The sequence below is a fragment of the Protomyctophum bolini genome (assembly GCF_963924005.1).
Source record: "Protomyctophum bolini genome assembly, chromosome: 2".
NCBI lineage: Eukaryota > Metazoa > Chordata > Actinopteri > Myctophiformes > Myctophidae > Protomyctophum > Protomyctophum bolini.
Window position 1 is genome coordinate 35,645,415 of NC_137863.1, and position 20,787 is coordinate 35,666,201.

Below are 20,787 nucleotides of genomic sequence, written 5' to 3' on the forward strand. Positions count from 1 at the left end.
TTTTACTTTCTAGTACACTGATATACAAGTATACTGTATAACTAAATATGTTTAATTTTATGGTACACTGGCATAGGTGTAGAAGATTCCATTATCTGGTACACACAGGCAGTTCTTACAAGAGCAACGAGAAGTGATCAATAGATAATCCGAATCCCTCCAATGAGACTGATTGATTGTATATTTAAACATTCTATTACACAACAACCATCATTATTATCATTAGGCCTACCATGACATTTGGAATCATAAATCACGTGGCGAAGTTGGGCCTGATGTAAGGATTATTGATTGGGATTTTAAGCTCATTAATCAGTGATCGTGGGGTCGGGGGAGAGTTTTGTGCAAACCATTGAAACAGCATTGACCTCATGGGTCTAGAGGCCTTCTTGCTTTCCCACACTCCTTAACCAATTGTTTGTCACAACAGATAACATCAAGCTATGTGTGTGTGTGTGTGTGTGTGTGTGTGTGTGTGTGTGTGTGTGTGTGTGTGTGTGTGTGTGTGTGTGTGTGTGTGTGTGTGTGTGTGTGTGTGTGTGTGCGTGCGTGCGTGTGTCTGCCACACATGTGCGTGTGCAGAAGGAACGAGTGCATGACACTGCCACAGAATACACTCGCTGTCCCTGTGTGTATGTGTGTGTGTGTGTGTGTGTGTGTGTGTGTGTGTGTGTGCGCGAGAGTGCGTGCGCGTGTGTGTGTGTGTGTGTGTGTGTGTGTGTGTGTGTGTGTGTGTGTGTGTGTGTGTGTGTGTGTGTGTGTGTGCGTGTGAGAGAGAAAGAGAGTGACAAACTCTTGCATCTGTGGTGTGCACGTGTGTGTATCACTATGTAGTCCTGTCACTGTGTCTCTGTCAGGTCTGTGCACATTTGCTCACAACACACAAACCCAACAGTTATCAGCTGGTGAAGGCAGACCTGACTTACACCTTAAATCAAGCAGAGGGTTCCCACAATGGTACGCATGCAGGACCTCTGCAAGCACAAGCCATCCTGTCACATCAACACCAACAACTTCAAACAAAGGCCCAGGCCCTAAAAGTCTTGTTGTTGTGTCACTAAGCCAATACGTTCTGTAGTGTGTCACCTACTGTTCTTTCTGTTATTTATAGCCTATAATTTCTAAGGAATACAATGTGATGTGTAGTTTCTAAACACACACACAGGCGTACGCACGCATGCAGGCACGTGCACACACACACACACGCACGCATGCACGCACACATCTGGAATAAGATCAGAGGGATAATTTTAAATAGGAAAATTAAGTCTTGAATGTATTACCACATAGTTAGTTAGGCTATAGTTACTAGTTGCAGAATTAGAATATGTGACCCCTGTAAGTTTTCAAAGGATTATCTGATGATGACAAACATCAGGCTGATGAGCTGTAGTTTTCCCTCCAAAAACAGATTTGTAAAGGGTGGGGGAGTCAGGGTGGAGCTGGTGGTGAGGTAACCGGGTCAGGACGATTCTCCCATAGTAGCTCAGGGGGCTGGGTAATTTAGACACGGCACACTTCCTTTGTCCTCAGGATGAAGGGGAGGGAAGAGGGTGGCTCAGGAGTGTGGGAAAGCTGTGGAGCGATGGGCTCCACACCAGGGGGAGAGACGCACCCACCAGCTCCAGCAGCCTGCCAGCTGTTTGATGAAACCCGACCTGACAAGAGCCTACTGCTCAATGGCAGCCCGGGGGCTTAGTACACAAAAGCACAAAACGGACATGCCTCGGACACACGGGAGGGGGTGAGATGGGGGGGGGCACGCTTTCAGAATCGGGTTTTAAGTTTGATTACTCAAAACATGTGCACACAATATTGAATGCTCACACGCTTTAAGCATGCAGGATGCTTTCATTTGCATGTATGAACATGCAGCCTGTCTTTGATCTCTTTTTACTCTCCCTGACACGGTGACACCACTGACTGCAGAAAAAAGGAATCACCTGCTCTCTTTATTGCCCGTTTAATCCAAAGCTATACTGTATGAACATTTAGCCCATTGTTGAAGAGTTGAAACTGGTAGGTTTTGAGAAAATATAATCACCTCTGCAAATACTTCAGAATTTCCAGTGGTGGAAAGTAACTACCGGTAAGTACATTTGAGGTATTTGTACTTTACTTGAGTATTTCCAATACTTTTACTTCTACTACACTACATCTCAGAGACAATATTGGCTGTTTTGGAAAATAGTAGATTTGCTATTTTCAAAATATTTTTGAAAACTTGAAATGAGACATTCTGCATGAATAGTAGCCTACTTGTACTTGTAGCAGAGTATTTCTATATTGCTATACTATACTTTTACTTAAGTAGGTAGGCTATTTCCTCTTGTCATGTATTACTATTATCATCATCTTATGATTGTCATATGTTTCTGCAATGAAGCCATACCCTCATAACATACTAGCCAGATATGTTGGAAATTGCATCAAGAGAAAATGTTTACTTCAATGTTACTTATTCTTCGATACATGTCTATTTATTTATATCTGTCAAGAAAAACAGAGTCTTCATGTTGAATATCTGGAGCACAGGGAGGAAGAACTATAGCCTACTCCATATCTGAAATTATAAAATGTGTTTATTTTTGTTGTGGCTTAACCAAACTCAATTTGTTCAAGCTCAACACCAATCACATGAAGCAATTGTATTTCACTATATTTTCCTTTACAAAAGGACACAATCAGATGTGATTCACATGGAAGATATAACAGATAGGACAATAAATCTTGAATGCATATTATGCAAAGTAAGAGGTTGACTCCACAGGAGTCAGTTACACAAGAAAAGTATTTCTATTGACTCCACAGGAGTCGGTTACACAATAAAAGTATTTCTATTGACTCCACAGGAGTCAGTTACACAAGAAAAGTTACAATTTCACAGTAGAAATACTCCAGTTTCCTGTAAGGCACGGACAATTTGAGCCTTTACATTGCAGAGGCAGTTCCGTACAGGAGTAGAAATAACAGCAACACTGAAGGCAGGACCTAAAGCACACAGACAGCATTTGGTGTAGAGATATCGTTGGCAGAATGCAAAATGTCCATTCAATTTGAGTGAGACATCTACCACGGCCTCCAGACTGTCTTGTTGGTGCTGTGGGCTTGCTTGTCTGAGCTCTGGCTGTGGAGCTGCTGCTGGGCAGAGAGAGGAGAGTTGGGGCAGAGGTCTCGGTCAGCTCTGTGGGCAGGGTGGAGGTACTGGAGGTGTGGGAGTGACACTTCCTTCAAGGAGCTAGCGGATAGGAAGTGCAGTGTCTCCTTCCAGCACTGTGAGTAGCCCTCGCTGTGGGCCCTGCGAGGGGCTGCGCTGTGGCGCTGCAGCTGCTGCTTGAGGAACGCCACTGTCATCTCCAGGATGTCAGCCTTCTCTAGCTTGGCGTTGGGGTCCTGCTTCTGGAACTCTTTCTCCAGCAGAGCCTTGAGCTGCTCAATGCAAGTGTTGATGCGGTCTCTGCGTACCTTCTCCACAACTGGTTTCCTTATCTGCAGGAAAGAGAAAAATACTTTGGTCAGGTCTATGTTCTTTGAGTTGAAGCCATGAACACAATAGTTTAGGAATTAATCATGTCATCATTACTATGAATGTATAACTTACTTTGTGTCTGTCTTTGGTAGAGAGCATTGAGTAGCTAGAATCCCTGGCAGTGGTAGAGGTAGGTGCCATTCTGACAGAGAGAGAGAGAGAGAGTACAGTAGCTTCTCTGAGAGAGAGCAGTGAGTTGTGATCCAAGCAAGGTTCCCCTCTCTCCTATTTATAGCTGACATTAGCATTACAAAGCCATGAGTCCCAGGCTGGATTAGCTTTCCCACACTCCGAAGCCAGTGGGCGAGGCGGCCGCAACAATAGGAGAGGTATCAATTATCTCATGGCTAACTGGCCCCGTGGCCTTAAACAGAGGGAACGGTAGGGCTACTATCTAAGGTACAGTCTCAACACAAGCAGGTCGTTAGTCTTTTATTACCTGGGAACATTCCCTCTGTCTGACCTGACTGCTGCAGATGGAGAGTGGCTGAGACAGTTTGATATGGGGCCCACTAAAGACATAAAGATAAGGCACATGCTGTATTCACATAGCAGCTATCACTCCAAATAATCATTCATTTGTTTTTGACATAACTCACGAAACAGCTACTGTAATTATTATTGAAGTAGGCCTATTATAATACATACTTAAATCTATGCAGGGTTGCTTTTGTGAAGATTGTGTTGCAACTGAAACATTGTGAAAGGAGACAATACAATAACCAAAGATGTAAAACTAGTCCAGATATAGTGTGAGACAAGGATCAGACGTAGTAAACTGCTGGTTTATTTTGCTGCCAACACACACAGCTAGGATAGGCAAATGCTGTAGTCTACAGTCAGGTACTGGATGAATGAATGCCATCCTCCTCTTTGTACGCCCACAGAGGTATACGGAGGCTTCACGTGGACAAACATAATCATTTAGTCAAAGGAACTATACTCAAGACAAGTGTGTTTTATTCATGTTTCCACATGTCAAATATTAACTTCACATAGACAGACAGATGCATTCAATCATCCACCACAGCCTCATTTGACCTCTCTGCCTCAGTATCGTATAATGTGATGTCAAAGTCATTATCTTGCCTGTCTCAAGGGAGAAGGCACACTTGCAGTTAATTGATGAAAGAAGAAAGGGCTTGCACATTCAACAGAAAAGGAACCCGCAGGTGCAAAGGTATAATCTTTGTAGGTGTAATTTGTATATGTCTATATGCCTTTATCCTCTCTTCTCATGGAATAAAAAAAAATCACACATTTAATGTTTGTGTTAGGGACAAGATGACGTACATTTTCCCTTCATTATCAATGGCGTTTTTAAAACAAACATTGGACTTGTAGTGTTTGCCCGATAAGCAGCTGGAAATGAGCACAGTGTCAGGATGTAAAAGGCAGCCACACCATGGTTTATTCCCAAAAGAAGTTGTACAGCATGGGAAATGGCATGATACACACAGCAAACAAATGGGGGCATGTTGGTGTGCAGCTCCACCATGCCCTGCACTGAATCTAACACTGAGTGGGTGTGTGCTCCCTGGCAGCCTTTTATAGGCAGCTGAACCAATCAGTGCAGACTCTACCATATTACCGGTTAAACATGCAACACTTCTGAACCCCACATAACCCACATCACATGAGCCTATAAATCTATATCACTACACCGGTAAGTAAATATCAATTATGCCCACTATTGCAAGATAAACCACATATCCCATTATCATTAGCAGCTCCAATACATAACTCAAACACCCCCTGGCCATTTCACTGTGGTCCAGTCCAGACCAATATATGGTGCTCTGGTAGCCTGGGGACTCTTTTGCCCTAACACACTGGAACAGACAGAACAGAAGCAGTCAGTATTCAAGTACCCATAACACAGTCTCATATTACATTTTCATGTTCACAATACTCTCAATAAACCAGTTCAACTCATGACTCTTTCTTTGTGTGCAAATATAAATACTTAAATGTGCCAAATATCAGTAACGGAGGACCACTTCGTTACAGGACTAAAAACAAACATAGCGCCCCTCAAAAAAATAAAATAAAATAAAATCACCCACTTTTTTACACCTTTTACAACTGTGATGGGACAATAAAGAGGACCACAAGTCAGGAATGATGCAAGTCTGGGACAACAACCAACATCCACCCACAAGAACATTTTATGGATTAATCATGTTTTCTAACTCTTTTTGGAGAGTGTTTGTAAGGCATTGTCATTGTAAGGCATTGGGGCTCATTTGTATGAATCTGAGAACCCATGTCAAATTAAGGAAACAGCGCCATCGACAGTCTGTCTCAAGGGACATTTTTATAGTCTATACTCTTTGGTTGACCCAGACAGGCCATTGAACCCCAACATCCCTCAATATAGACATTCATCTCAAGGCCACTCAATGGTACAGTTTGCAAGTATGTAATTAGAAAGTGCAGCTCAGTTCAGTTCTCATCTCTTTTTTTTTAAAGATTTGTTTTTGGCTTTTCTGCCTTTGTTGATAGTAACAAATGAAGACAGAGACAATCCCAGCTCTTCAAGTAGGTACATGTGTCTCCTGGAGTCCTGTTACAGGCCTAATGGTGTATTTCATTTTATTTTATGTTGTAGGCTATATTATGTATTCTGCCTTGTAAGGACCTGGGGTGTATTAGTCAGTTTGGTATTCACTTGATCATTGTTTGCAAACTGTCATGTCGGTTTATTGTCATTGTTTATGTAAACTGGTAAAAGTGTCCTGTAAATCCATATGGGCGGGGCTTCTTCGGAAGCATGACACTTAAATAAAGAATCAATCAATCAATCATGAAGATGGACAGGAAAGAGAGAAGGGGAGAGACATGCAGTAAAGGTTGTCATGAACGCGCGTCGAACACGCGACGCACTGTCAGGCCGCCAAAGCCTATATGTGCCATGCGCCTGGACCACGTGGCCATGCAGCGGGCACCCCTCAGTTCTCATTTTTGTGCAGTAGTTGCACAGTTGATTCTTAATGTTTCTTATAATTATTTGTAAAATGTAATATCCAGTGCCCCCCCCCCCCCCTAATTTGGTAAAGCCTCGTGTAGGCCTACAATGTGCAACGTAGATATTTTTTAAACTTCATACATTTTGTTTCCACTTCTCTCTCTCTCTCTCTCTCTCTCTCTCTCTCTCCCCCCCCTTAAATTGATCTCTCAACCCAGATCAGTTAGCATAGTTGACATTTACTTTGCTCAAAGTTTGTGCTTACGAATGCGCATTTGCGCATCACCGACACCCCTTGCAGCGCGGCGCGTGGATAGATTCCTCCGAGTTTATTATCGAGCGCTGCGCCTTTGATGTTCATGGAACGTGTGCATCGGCACTTCTGTTTCCTCTTTTCCCACCGTAGGGATCAAAGGTTCTCACAGTAGGCTAAACCATACGCGCTCGTGGACATGGCGAGAGGCGCCATAGAGTTAGGTGTCACGATGGCACGCTTTCTGGTCACACTTCTGTTTGAAAAGAGAGGAAGCTGGGGTGAAGGGAGACTTTATTACAGTACCTACTCACCGCAGAGTGTGGGAAAGTCTTAGGTGCTAAAAGTCCACGCATATAGGAGCGCCATGGGTTTTCCTGGCCCATAAATACGCTCCTTTATAGTGTGGAGCTCAGATTGACCAAGAACACATGCACTAGTTGCATGCTTGCTGATCACAGGACATTGTGTGTATATTTTCTACCGTTTGGGATGGCTTCTGTAACCGAAAACAGGCCCGAAGATACTTCTGTTGAGAATAACAGTTCCAACAAGGTAAGCAACTTCAAACTTTTGCCTTATACCACTCATAGTCATATCATATAGTTAGCTCAACTGTCGACTCAATTGCTAACAATTAAATTCAATTGCTAATGAACATGTCTACTTCCCCAGTTACGAAAGGTGATGGTGGAGAAAGTGAGGAGGGACCGCATCAACCAAAGCATCGAGCAACTCAGAACACTTCTTCACCCTGGAGAGCAAAGCGGTGGACGGAGCTCTTCGCGGCTGGAGAAGGCCGATGTATTGGAGATTGTAGTGGGTTTTCTCAGGCAGAAAGCCATGGCCAGGGCCGCGCCCAGCTACTCTGACGGATTCTCCCAGTGTCTTCAAGAGAGCCTTCGGCACCTGTCGCTCCATGCTCGCTTGAAGCCCGCGGAACGAGAGGAGATCAAGCGCTTCTACGTGCAACAGAGGACGGCCCTGCAGAGGAGCGCGTCGGCCCAGCACGGCCGCCGGCGTACGGGCACATCCAAGCGGTCAACGCCGAGGTCGTCGCCGCGGACCCAAGGCCGGCTGTGGAGACCATGGTGACATATATACTGGCCGCGTTTCATATGGACTATAGCTATAAGCAGCTACAGGCTGCGCGTAATGTCTGGGATAAGGTTTGTTTATTTCTGCGAAATGTTGTCTTTGATGCCATATTTTGGTGGTTGGATCAGTTGTGCAACATTTGCACTATAAGCGCCTTGTCTACAATGTAGCCTATATACGGCAAATAGAAAATGTAGAGTTTCAGGTCTGTATAATTATTTTGCCTTTTGTGAAGGCGTTGTGGTTGGCCTATACTGTAGCCTATACATATCAGTACTTCTCTTATCCCAACAATAAAGTTCAGCGTTTACTCTTTTATTTGATCGTGATGTCTATAAATTGTCCTGCACTTGACTGAGCAAAATATAAGTACCATGGACAGCGCCACCAGACCATTTCAACGAGTCACTAGCATTTTTCGCAATGTGTTTTATATAGAGTTGCAGAAATTCAGGACAATATAGTGAAAGGGACATAAATATGGTAAATTGACCTACAGAGAAAATAAATTATAGGCCTATGAGTTAACTATAAATAAATGGAACTATAGTTTATTTCGACCCATGACAATGTTTTGCAACTGAATTCAAAATGGGAACAGTTTGCTTTAGGTTATAAAAAAAATATACCTCACATATTGTATAGCTTAGAAAACAGATGACACATTGCAACATTCATTTGGACCTGCAGTATAGAAAAAATGATAAACTATAGAGGCACAGAAAATTCTAACAAAAATAAATAGGTTTACATCCTAAACATGTAGCCAAATGCCACACAGCATTTGTGCTACTTGTTATGCTATTTATTAACATGTAATATGATTAAGAAATGAGATAAACTCAAACTTTGCAAACTAGACTTTGCAAAAGAGTAATGATTTTCCATTTGTAATATAATACCTCAAATTCATTTGTATACACAGAGGACTAATATAAAGTCAGATAAGCATGCCATGTCACATAAAAGGTGATGTTTGGTATTGTACCTGCATGGAACCAAATGGGAGGCATTTATCAGTGAACGGAGAACTAACGCAATGGACAAGTAAATTGCATAATGATGTTTGTTTATTGAAAAGGTAATAGGTAAATTAATATAAACACACCAATCGAACGTCAAGGTAGATAGAAGTGATGACACATCATGACAATAACTTCAATATGTATCCAAGACAGTGTAAACGTCTCCATGAGAGACATGATCAGTATTTTGAGCAAAAACTATTCTATTCTATTGTTTAGAGAGAGAGAGAGAGAGAGAGAGAGAGAGACATAGAGAGAGATAGATGGCAAAAATTTGGTATAAGATTAAGAGCAGAGGCTAATAATTTCCCTCAATTCCCTTCTGAGAATAGGCAGGTGCTGGTGGCATTGAGAATCTAAAGACATGTAACTGTGACTCTCCAGAGTTTTGCCATTCTGTTCATTGACAGAACCCTCATTGAACAATAGCGTGTGCCTAGTTAAAAATCTTTGTTTATGCATGTTGTTTAGGACAAATCAGTAGATTACTGTTGATAAACATGACAGATATCTAATGTGTTCAGACTTCAGGATATCCCATTGATGATAATAACGGTGAAGATGTGTTGGGGAAAGGATCTCAATGAGTGTCTCTGGAATTTAAAGAAACATGTATAAAGTAATAGGCTACATTGTTAGTATAATATTTATAGTGTAGGCCTAATATTACAGTATTGCACCCCCCTTGAATTAATTTGTAAATGTTTTATTGTTAAACATGAGGGTGGGGGGTTGAGATGTTTCTTCCCTGAAATGTATCAATTTCCCGCTGATGATAGTCAGGTCCTGGTAAGGTTGCTGATACTAAAGACATAACTGCTCTCCAGAGAAGAAATACAATGAACAAAAATATGTAGTAGTTGATATTTGTTTATTAAAATATCAGATGTACATTCCTCAAATTAATGCAGATAGAAGTGATGACACATCACAAATAACTTGTATATTTCTCCAATACACTGTACTCAAATTGAGTAGAGGGTTTTCAATGAGTAAGTCTCTATGAGAGATGTAAGACATACTGTGAAATAAATAGTAATTTGGGTAAACATTACCCTCTCCATTCCACAGTTGGTTCAGAGCACAATAACACTTCGCACTTAGTATGAAAGGCAAATTTAAGAAATAAGATCTTAAAATAGATCAAGTGTAGCTAATCACAGAGTGATGACAAAATGCTTAACAATCATATTGATCAATAACATCCATAAAGAAAGATCATCAATATAACATTGGCGTCACTGGAAAATAGTGACAGTAGGGTGCTTAAGTATCCCATAAATGGTGATTTAACATATTGATCTTACAACAGATCATTCTTAATTAATCATTCAGATTAAAGCATGATATACTGTAGTCCACAATGGAACATTTTCAATGCGAAAGAGTCATGTTTTTAGATCAATTTGATCTTTCTTGTTTTTTCAAATATAGAAAAATATTAGTGTCACTAGAAAATGGTGACGATATGGTTTTAATCACCTCCTTTAAAACAAAAGGATAAATTAGACATATTGATCAGTCTTAGTTAATCACTTTGATTATATTATTATAGTCCAAAATGGAAAATAAGGACAGTAAAGATTTTTGATCAATTTGATCAATCAGTTAAAAAAAAGTCCTGGCAGTGAACAAGAGCTATAGACTTGTTGGAGCAAACATTAATATCAGATTATTCTGATATATCCGGTCATTCATGCAATATACATTTTGTTCATGCCAAAGTGTTGTCAGAGTTTGGCATTAAAGAAACATTGTCCAGTTTTCAGCAGACCGTGCCATTCTAAATATGAAACTAAAAAGTAGTTCCTGATGACAATTCTGCCAGCATTTCATTTTTCAGTTCTGTTATAGTAATATTGGACCAATATGGTCAACTCAGTTCATCAGGTTGGAGTTCCAGTCTGAAGTTTACTACCAGGGCCTCCAGAGGGCGATGTTGACTGGACCCTTCTCTTTGGTGATGCTGGACTGAACTGGAGAACTCAGCTGAGGCAAACATGTCTCCTTCATGTTCTTGTCAGAGGATGACTGCAGGTTCTGGAAGTGGTCCAGCAGTCTTCTCTGGGACTGTATCTTCACCTCATCCTTGGACAGGAAGTGCACCACCTCATGGACACACTTGGAGTATCCCTGATTGACAGGAGCTGAGTTGACAGGTTGATACTGCTGCTGTCGTCTCAGGAAGCAAACTGTCATCTCCAGGATGTCTGCTTTCTCCAGCTTGGAGTCAGCTTGTTGTTTGAGGATCTCTGAACCCAGGAGAGACTTGAGCTGCTCAATGCTGCTGTTGATTCGCTCTCTGCGCAACTTCTCCACCAATGGTTTTCTTATCTGCAGAAAGAAGAAATATATCATTAATTAACACATTCTGAAGAACAACATAACCTTGAATAAGTAGAATCATTTTAGAATGAAATTCAAGCCATAAAGTTGAGTCTTCAATTATTTACCTTGTGGTTCAGAGTCAGGAGCTCCTTAGAAGAGGTGATTGGTGAAGTGATTGTAGGAGCCATGGCTGATCTCTGTGCTGTAGAGGTCTCTGTAGAGAGGATCTGATCTCTACTGGCTTCATCCCTCCTATTTATAGTCTTCAATCTACATATGAATGTGTGGGTCTGGGTCTAGTTGGACTTTCTCACAGTCTTAGCCAATCAGAGAGCCAGGAAGGACAATGAGGAGTGCTGCCACATGCTCAATGCTCTTACTGCTGAGGGACAATGGTTAGATCTCAGGGGAACAGGTGGACGACTGGAGAGAGGCTTTGTGTGAATCTGGGAAAGTGGTGACCCTGTAAAGAGAGCAGATCTGCTGCCATGATGTTGAGATCAATGACTTTGACTGAGCACACGCTCATCATTACATCACTTAATGGGGCATCATAGAATAATCTGAACAATTTACTGACTGGCACGTCAACACTGTATATATATATAGCACATTCTGTATCTACTTGTATATCTGGCACTTATCTCACAATTCTGCTTTACTTTAACATGGTACAAACAGAACACACATTAATTATCCCATCACATGTGGGAAACTGATATGTATATTTATTAAGTACCAAAAAAAACCACATTTAAATATTTGAAATATAAATCATAGAAAATGATTGCTAATTGTATGTCAGTGATGAAAAAACAAATAACTTTTCAAATGAATGCTTTGCTGAAATAGTTGTATGCTCTATAACAAAATGATATATTTTCAAGGATGTATTTACATTTATAAAATACAAGCCTTTGTCAATGTTGTACAATCTTAACACTGAGGCTGTATTTCAGAATATTATCCCAATATAATTTTACTCATTTTATATATTTTTTTACGTAGTTTTAATGTGCACAAAAGTAACCTAATAACTGGCAGATTGTTACTGTGAAACACAAAACCGATTAAATGGCATAAATGATGGTATTCAGAGGAAGCAGATGTTTCTCCTGCCTGTTGGCTGGAAGTCATGTGAGTAGAGAGTTGGTCAGAGTTTCCCACACTGTCTCTTGTGTGCTGTGGTCAATGCACTATAAAAGGACTTTGAATGGACCTTTAGTGACTGACGGCTGTTTAGCTCTGTGTAATTGAGACAGAACACGACGTCACAAACCATCTGGAGGGAAAAGACCTCATTGGGTAATTTTGAGGATTTCAAGTCACAAATACTTTGTATGATATTTCTAGAGTATAATATTAATTGTGTAGTATTACAATTATGTCTACTCCCCTTGAATTCCTTGATAAATGTTAAATTTTTAAACATGAAACATGAAGCTTTGTGTTTGAGACAGCTCCTTCCTGAAGTGTGCCAATTTCCCTTTGAGAATTATGTCAGGTGCTGGTGGGGTTGAGGATGTGGGAAGAAGAAAGAGGCCAGGAGGTGCCCACAGTCAAGCTTTGGCTCAATGAGATGACAGAAACTCACTTAGAATTTGATTCATACTCAAAGATAAACCTGAGGAAATTATGAAAATTTGGAAGCCTTTACTTTTAACCCTAGAACACTAAACACGTGTGATTTTCACCTAGACAATTATATTTGAAAATTTCACAATGTTGCTTATGTCTGAGCCGGTGGGTGGGTCTTTCAGTAACTTCATGATGCTCAGTGTCATCATAGAAGGTAGCTTAGATTTGTTTCCCTGCCCAAATCCCTGTTTTTTTCTACAAGCAGGGGAAAATCCCATACACCCAAGGTTGCCCCCCCAGCTCCATTATTATTATTTAATGAATATATATATTTTTAAATAATACCCACAATAATACCCCACATTTTGCCCTGTGTGGTACATGTGTGGATCAATACTTGTCCATATAGAGACCCCTGTCAACCTCTGACTCCCCCAGGGTAGAGATCTGGATCTCTGTGAGTGAGGTTTCTCTGGTTTCCCACACTCTGTCTATTGACTGGTTTCAATGGAGAGACAATAGAAGTGTGTCTTATTTAGTTACATTGTGTCACATTAGTTACACAATGACGTCATTGTTTAGGAGATAAACAGTAGTAGCAACATTTGGTGATCTAAGTTGGTCTTCTAGAAAACTGGAAAATTGAGTCAGTGATTGAAAATGATTTAGTGAAATGATGTGAGACAAACCATGACTTTGTAAAATAGTGCGACATGAATGAGTTAGCTGTTTTCATTTGCATTTACCTCAAGGCAAGCAAAGGCATTTGCATAGATTCCCATTACATAGAGATCTAATTACCAAACTCTCTTCCTTTAGATCTTCAGTGTGACATTATCTGTAGCCATATGCATTACTGATATTAAGTCATAAATCATGTAAAAAAAACTGCTGATGTTGATATTTGCTATTGTAACATGGAGTTAACTTGGAGGTCTTCATCAATGAATGGAGAAAAGGACAAAGGGCAAAAAGATGTCAGTTTATGTTTGTTTATTGAAATATCAGGTATAAATTCCTCACCCAAAGGAAAATAGAAGTGATGACACATCACAACAATAAATTGGATATTTCGCCAAGACACTGTACTCAAATAGAGTAGAGGATGTACAATGATAACTCATAGTCTGAGAGTCAGATACCCATACTACTTTTCACATAGTAAAAATAATGGCAAATAAACATAATAAGATCTTAATATAGATCAAGTTTAGCTAATCACAGAGTGATGACAAAACGTTTAACAATCATATTGATCAATAACATCCATAGAGAAAGATTAATCATATGGCATCACTGGAAAATAGTGACAGTAGGGTGCTTATAAGTGTCCCTTAAAGGATAGTTTATATTGATCTTACAACAGATCATTCTTAATTAATCATTCAGATTAAAGCATGATATCTAGTCCACAATAGAACATTTTCAATGAGGAAAAAGTAGCTACAAAAAGTAGCTAGACATTTTCTAGTGTCACTAGAAAATGTTGACAGTGGCCTACATGATTATAATTATCCCTTTTAAAACAAAAGGATTAGACACACTGATCTTAAAACAGACCAGTGTTATTCACTTAGATTACAGTATTGTATCTATTCCACATAAGAAGGACAGTAAAGTTCTTATAACAATCAGATAATATATTATTATAATATAATAATAATCCCAGCAGTGAAAATGTTCACAGCATAACAAGAGCTGGGCTTGGAGTTTACAGTAATTATAGAATCAGATCATTCTGAGGTATTCATGCAACATGCATGGTTCATGCCAAAGTATTGTCATAGTTCAGCATGAAAGACACAATGGGCAGTTTTCTGCATATCATGACATTGTAAATATCAAACTAAGAAGTAGTTCATAAAAAAAACTTTTCAAATACAGAAAAAGATAAAACAATTTCTTCGTTATTGAAATGTTCAATTCTGTTATAATAATCTTGGACCAATATGGTCAACTCAGTTGGTCAGGTTGGAATTCCAGTCTGTATTTTATTACCAGGGCCTCCAGGGGGCGATGATGACTGGACTATTCTTCTTGGTGACGCTGGACTGAACTGAATACCTCAGCTGAGGCAAACAAGTCTCTTGTCAGAGGATGACTGCAGGTTCTGGAAGTGGTCCAGCAGTCTTCTCTGGGACTGTATCTCCACCTCATCTTCGGACAGGAAGTGCACCACCTCTTGGACGCACCTGGGGGTATCCCTGATTGACAGGAGCTGAGTTGACAGGTTGATACTGCTGCTGTCATCTCAGGAAACAAACTGTCATCTCCAGGATGTCTGCTTTCTCCATGGCTTGGAGTGAACTTGATGTTTGAGGATCTCTGGACCCATGCAGGAGAGACTTGAGCTGCTCAATGCTGCTGTTGATTCACTCTCTGTGTAGCTTGTTTCTGCAGAAAGAAGAAAGACATCATTAACAAACACATTCTGAAGAATAACAGAGCCTTGAATAAGTACAAACATCTTAGGAATTAAATGTCCATGAAGTTGAATCTTCAATTTACCTTAAACTCAGGTGCTAGAGGAGGTGATTGGTGAAGTGGTGCCAGGCGGTGATCTCTCTGTGCTGTGCTGTAGAGGTCTCTGTAGAGAGGATCTGATCTCTACTGGCTTCATCCCTCCTATTTATAGTCGCCAATCTACATATGAATGTGTGGGTCTGGGTCTGGTTGGACTTTCTCACAGTCTTTAGCCAATCAGAGAGTCAGGAAGGACAATAAGGAGTGTGCTGCCACATGCTCAATGCTCGTACTATGGTTAGATCTCAGGGGAACAGGTGGACAACTGGACAGAGGCTTTGTGTGAATCTGGGAAAGTGGTGACCCTGTAGAGAGATCAGATCTTCTGCCTGATGCTGAGATCAATGACTTTGACTGAGCACACGCTCATCATCACATCACACACATGAAAGATCATCATCTAACATGGAACAATCCACACAATTTACTGACCAAGTCAAAACTGTACAATAGTATAGGCACATTTCGTTTCTACTTCAAGATATTACACATAAACACTATTCAGTATTCATCCCATTATCCATGTGTGATACTGACATTAAACATGGTATAACGTAGTTAATTATTTTGTTTATGTCTCCTGAGGAGACAGGATAGGCATTTGAAGCCTATCCTGGACGGGGTCAATCATCAATCAATCTGTCAAAATTACATGTATAAACAATTACATTAGAAAGCTACTTGAATGAGCAGTTCTCATTTGTTGCTATTTTAACCATGAACCTTATGTACAATACATTTGCCAATATATTTTTATTTGATATTATACCTTCTTAATTGGTATCTGACTTTGTTTCCTTGTTTCTTTCTTTCTCAATTCTTCATAACTTGAATCAGCAAAATGTAGGCGTCTTTTACATCTAAACTTAAGACAACAATATGAATATGTTGTCTCATGTGACCTGATGGAAAAATCACCTTTCTTCATGTCATAATGCATTGCATGACATTTCATTTTCACTACTTAAAGTTAACTGTTTCATATGGATACTTTCAGTAGTTTTTCCCATAATGCACAATCTCAGCCAATTCACATTGTCTTGTATTTGATTTGATTTAATCTGATTTGATTAAATTGGATTTTGATAAAAGTAGTAAGTAAAAAGTAAAATCACAATATAACTTAAACCCAGGGCATCACTTGAAGGGTAATAAAACACCCTTTTCCAATGTGATCCTGCAGCATAACTAGCTCCTTCTTTCACAAATAGCTGGCATGCTGTCTAAACCTGTAGCCTTTGTATTTGGAAAATAAGACAAATATTGTAAAAACACAATTTGATTAATTCAAATAATTTAGAAATGTGCAGCTTGATTTTGTGAAATACAACACATGAATGTAATTTTAAAGTTTGTCTTTGTTCAAGTTAAGGTGTTCAGGTTAAACAGATGTTTCTCTTGTCTGTTTGCTGGAAGTCCTGTGAGTAGAGAGTTGGTCAGAGTTTCCCACACTTCCTGTGTTCTGTGCACTACAAAAGGACTTTGAATGGACCTTTAGTGACGGCGGTTGACTCTTTGTTGCGGAGACAGAACTTGACGTCACATACCATCTGGAGGAAAATGATCTAATTGGCTGCTTGTGGATTTATCATTAAACATTGTAAAAAATGCAAGTCGCTAATCAATAACTTAGCAAATACAGACGTCCACATCTTTCTATATCTATATCTGTTTTAGGTTTTGGCTATAAGGCCAAGTACGTCACTTTAATATTGTATTAATCAACAAAACACAGGCTGCCCTTGAATTACTTGACAAATGTTTCATTATTAAACATGAGATTGCTGGGGGTTTGAGGCGGTGCCTTTTTGAAGTGTGCCAATTCCCCTCTGAGAATAGTCAGGTGCTGGTGGGGTTGAGGAAGCTAAAGACATTGAACTGTGACTCTGCTCTCCAGAGCTTTCCCACACTCTGTTCATTGCAGAGCTCTCACTGAACAATAGAAGTGTGCCTAGTTAAATGTTAATATATCCTAGCAGTTCCTAATGACCGCCCCCCCCCTCCCCCAATACATATAATTTAACAGTTGTTTAAGATAGGCCAGTAATGAATGCCCTGTACAAATAATCATTACATTGATTCTCGGTTTATGGAAATACATTATAGTGTGTTCGTTATGGACAATATTTTCTTAAATGTAGATACATTATTTGGCTGGTTGTCCATATAGACAAATCCACAGAGCGTTGCCCTGTAGTTGCACTGTCATTATTGCCACTTGACACTCCTAACTCCCCCAGGGTAGAGGTCTGGATCTATTGTCGCACAGGGGCTCTGCGAGTGAGGTTTCTCTGGTTTCCCACACTATGTCTATTGACTGCTTTCAATGGAAAGAAGTGTGTCTTATTTATTTATACATCATATTTTATTTGTTACACAAAGTGGCGTTATTGTTTATAGGAGAGAAACAGTATACCAGCAACAATTTGGGATATAGTTGATTTTCTATCAAACCACTGGAATCTTGAGACACACTGTACAAAAATGACTCCGCAAAATGATTTAAGACAAACCATCTAAAATAGTGTTGCATGAATGAGTTAGCCGTTTTCATTTGTACCAATGCATTTCAATAGATTTCCATTTCATAGAGATTTAATAGCCAAACTCTCTCCTTATCATCTTCACCAGTGTAACATAATCTGTAGCTATACATTTAACAGACCTATATAAAGATAGAAAATCTTATCAAAAGACTAGTGGTGTTGGAATTTACTATTGTAACTTTGAGGTCTTTGTCAATGAATAGAGGGCAAAAATATGTCAGTTTATGTTTGTTTATTGAAAAGACTCAATGAGTCACATCAGGTACGTATACATTCCTAGAAGTGATGACGCATCACAACAATAAGTTGGATATTTCTCCAATACACTGTACTCAATTAGAGTAGAGGATGTACAATGAGAAGTCAGGTCCCTATAAGAGACGTAAGATTAAATGAACAGCATTGTGGGTAAACATTACTTTCCATTTCACAGTAGAGTTTGTTCAGAGTCAGAGAACCATAATACTTTGCAGTTGGTAAAATCCAAAAACGAATGAATGAAATAAGATCTTAAAACAGATCAGGTTTTGCTAATCACAGAGTGATGACAAAAAGTAAAACAACCAGTTCGGTCAATGATATTTACAAGATTTACATCATTATGAAAATAATCAAAATTTTTAGTGTCACTAGAAAATGGTGACAGTATGATTTTAATCACCCCTTTTAAAACAAAGGGATAAAATAGACATATTGATCTTACAACAGATCAGTCTAATCATAAGATTCCATTATTGTTTTGTAGTCCAAGATGGTGGTTACAAGAGCATTATAACACTTTGCACTTTATAGTAATAAAGGTAAACTGAAGAAATAAGATCTTAATATAGATCAAGATGAACTAATCACAGAGTGATTTAAACTGATCAATAACATCCGTAAGGAAAGATTCATCATAAAGAACATTAGTGTCACTAGACAATAGTGACAGTATGGTGCTTATAAGTATTGATCTCACAACAGATCACATATATCATCATTAATCAATCATATGAGAGACATGAAGACATTGTCTTCAGATAAGCATAATAAACAAAATAAGATCTTAAAACAGATCAGGTTTAGCTAATCACAGAGTGATGACAAAACAATCATATTGATCAATAACATCCATAGAGAAAGATTAATCATATGGCATCACTGGAAAATAGTGACAGTAGGGTGCTTATAGTTTAAAATATTGATCCTACAACAGATCATTCTTAATTAATCATTCAGATTGAAGCATGATATCTAGTCCACAATGGAACATTTTCAATGAGAAATCGAGAAATGTTTTTAGATCAATTTGATCTTAAAAAAATATAATACTAATACAAATATTAGTGACACTAATATTATGGTGATAGTATAGTAGTAGATTAGACATCGATCTTACTACAGATCAGTCTTAATTAATCCACAATGGAAAAATGTCCATAAGGACAGTAAAGTTTATATATTCCAGCATTGAAATAAGTCACAACGGCAAGAGCTAGGCTTGGAGCTAACATTAATATCAGATCATTCTGATGTATCAGGTCATTCATGCAACATGCATGGTGTTCTGTTCATGCCAAAGTATTGTAGGAGTTTAGCACGAAAGAACATTGGCCATGAACTACATGTTCATGAAAATCTTTTCAAATAAAGAAAAAATAAAACAATTATTAAAATATTGCATTTTTCAGTTCTCGATTGGACCAATATGGTCAACTCAACTGTTCAGGTTGGAGTTCCAGTCTGTAGTTAACTACCAGGGTCTCCAGAGGGCGATGTTGACTGAACTCTTCTCTTTGGTGATGCTGGACTGAACTGGAGAACTCAGCTTAGGCAAACATGTCTCCATCATGTTCTTGTCAGTGGATGACTGCAGGTTCTGGAAGTGGTCCAGCAGTCTTCTCTGGGACTGTATCTTCACCTCATCCTTGGACAGGAAGTGCACCACCTCTTGGAAACATCTGGAGTATCCCTGATTGACAGGAGCTGAGTTGACAGGTTGATACCGCAGCTGTCGTCTCAGGAAGCAAACTGTCATCTCCAGGATGTCTGCTGCTTTCTCCAGCTTGGAGTCAGCTTGTTGTTTGAGGATCTCTGAACCCAGGAGAGACTTGAGCTGCTCAATGCTGCTGTTGATTCGCTCTCTGCGCAACTTCTCCACCAATGGTTTTCTTATCTGCAGAAAGAAGAAAGACATCATTAATAACCAAATTCTGAAGAAGAACAACATACATTTGGTACAACTTTATGAACAATATTTAAGTGTCTGTTCAGTTGAGTCTTCAATTTACCTTGTGGTTCAGAGTCAGGAGCTCCTTAGAAGAGGTGATTGGTGAAGTGATTGTAGGAGCCATGGCTGATCTCTGTGCTGTAGAGGTATCTGTAGAGAGAATCTGATCCCTACTGGCTTCATCCCTCCTATTTATAGTCCCCAATCTACATATGAATGTGTGGGTCTGGGTCTGGTTGGACTTTCTCACAGTCTTAGCCAATCAGAGAGCCAGGAAGGACAATGAGGAATGTCATGCTGCCACATGCTCAATGCTCTTACTGCTGAGGGACAATGGTTAGATCTCAGGGGAACAGGTGGACGACTGGAGAGAGGCTTTGTGTGAATCTGGGAAAGTGGTGACCCTGTAGAGAGAGCCGTTCTGATGTCTAATGGTTGGGATCAATGACTTTGACTGAGCACACGCTCATCATTACATCACACACGTTGGAGACAGATAACGATGATTATAGTGTATATTATATTATACACAATCTGTATGGCACTTCAATATCTCACTGCTATGCTGTATACACGGGCAAAACACACTAATTATCCCACGTGAGACTGGCATGAATCACTCATTGCAAAAAATACAATATATAAATCATAGAAAATTATGAAAAAACAAATAACTCATATTTTCTAATTCCTGTTTTACAAAATCTTTCATTTTCAAGGATTTATTCGC

The 20,787-nt window shown here is 39.5% G+C and overlaps 1 protein-coding gene and 2 pseudogenes across 3 annotated transcripts; all 3 read right to left on the reverse strand.

The window, feature by feature from the left end:
- Positions 1-3,069: 3,069 nt before the first annotated feature.
- Positions 3,070-3,679, reverse strand: LOC308333991 (transcription factor HES-5-like; the record flags this gene model as incomplete). Its single annotated transcript, XM_080790547.1, has 2 exons — positions 3,602-3,679; positions 3,070-3,489 (listed from the first exon to the last, which is right to left on the reverse strand). The coding sequence occupies exons 1-2, from the start codon at positions 3,668-3,670 to the stop codon at positions 3,070-3,072; spliced, it is 489 nt and encodes a 162-aa protein (XP_080646673.1). The 5' UTR covers positions 3,671-3,679.
- A 7,108-nt stretch (positions 3,680-10,787) lies between these two features.
- LOC308330041 (transcription factor HES-5-like) lies at positions 10,788-11,448 on the reverse strand (annotated as a pseudogene). The gene is made up of 2 exons: positions 11,327-11,448; positions 10,788-11,207 (listed from the first exon to the last, which is right to left on the reverse strand). The product of its transcript is annotated as a transcription factor HES-5-like (transcript).
- Positions 11,449-19,580: 8,132 nt separating this feature from the next.
- Positions 19,581-20,240, reverse strand: LOC308334689 (transcription factor HES-5-like; annotated as a pseudogene). Its single transcript has 2 exons — positions 20,119-20,240; positions 19,581-20,003 (listed from the first exon to the last, which is right to left on the reverse strand). The product of its transcript is annotated as a transcription factor HES-5-like (transcript).
- Positions 20,241-20,787: the final 547 nt, after the last annotated feature.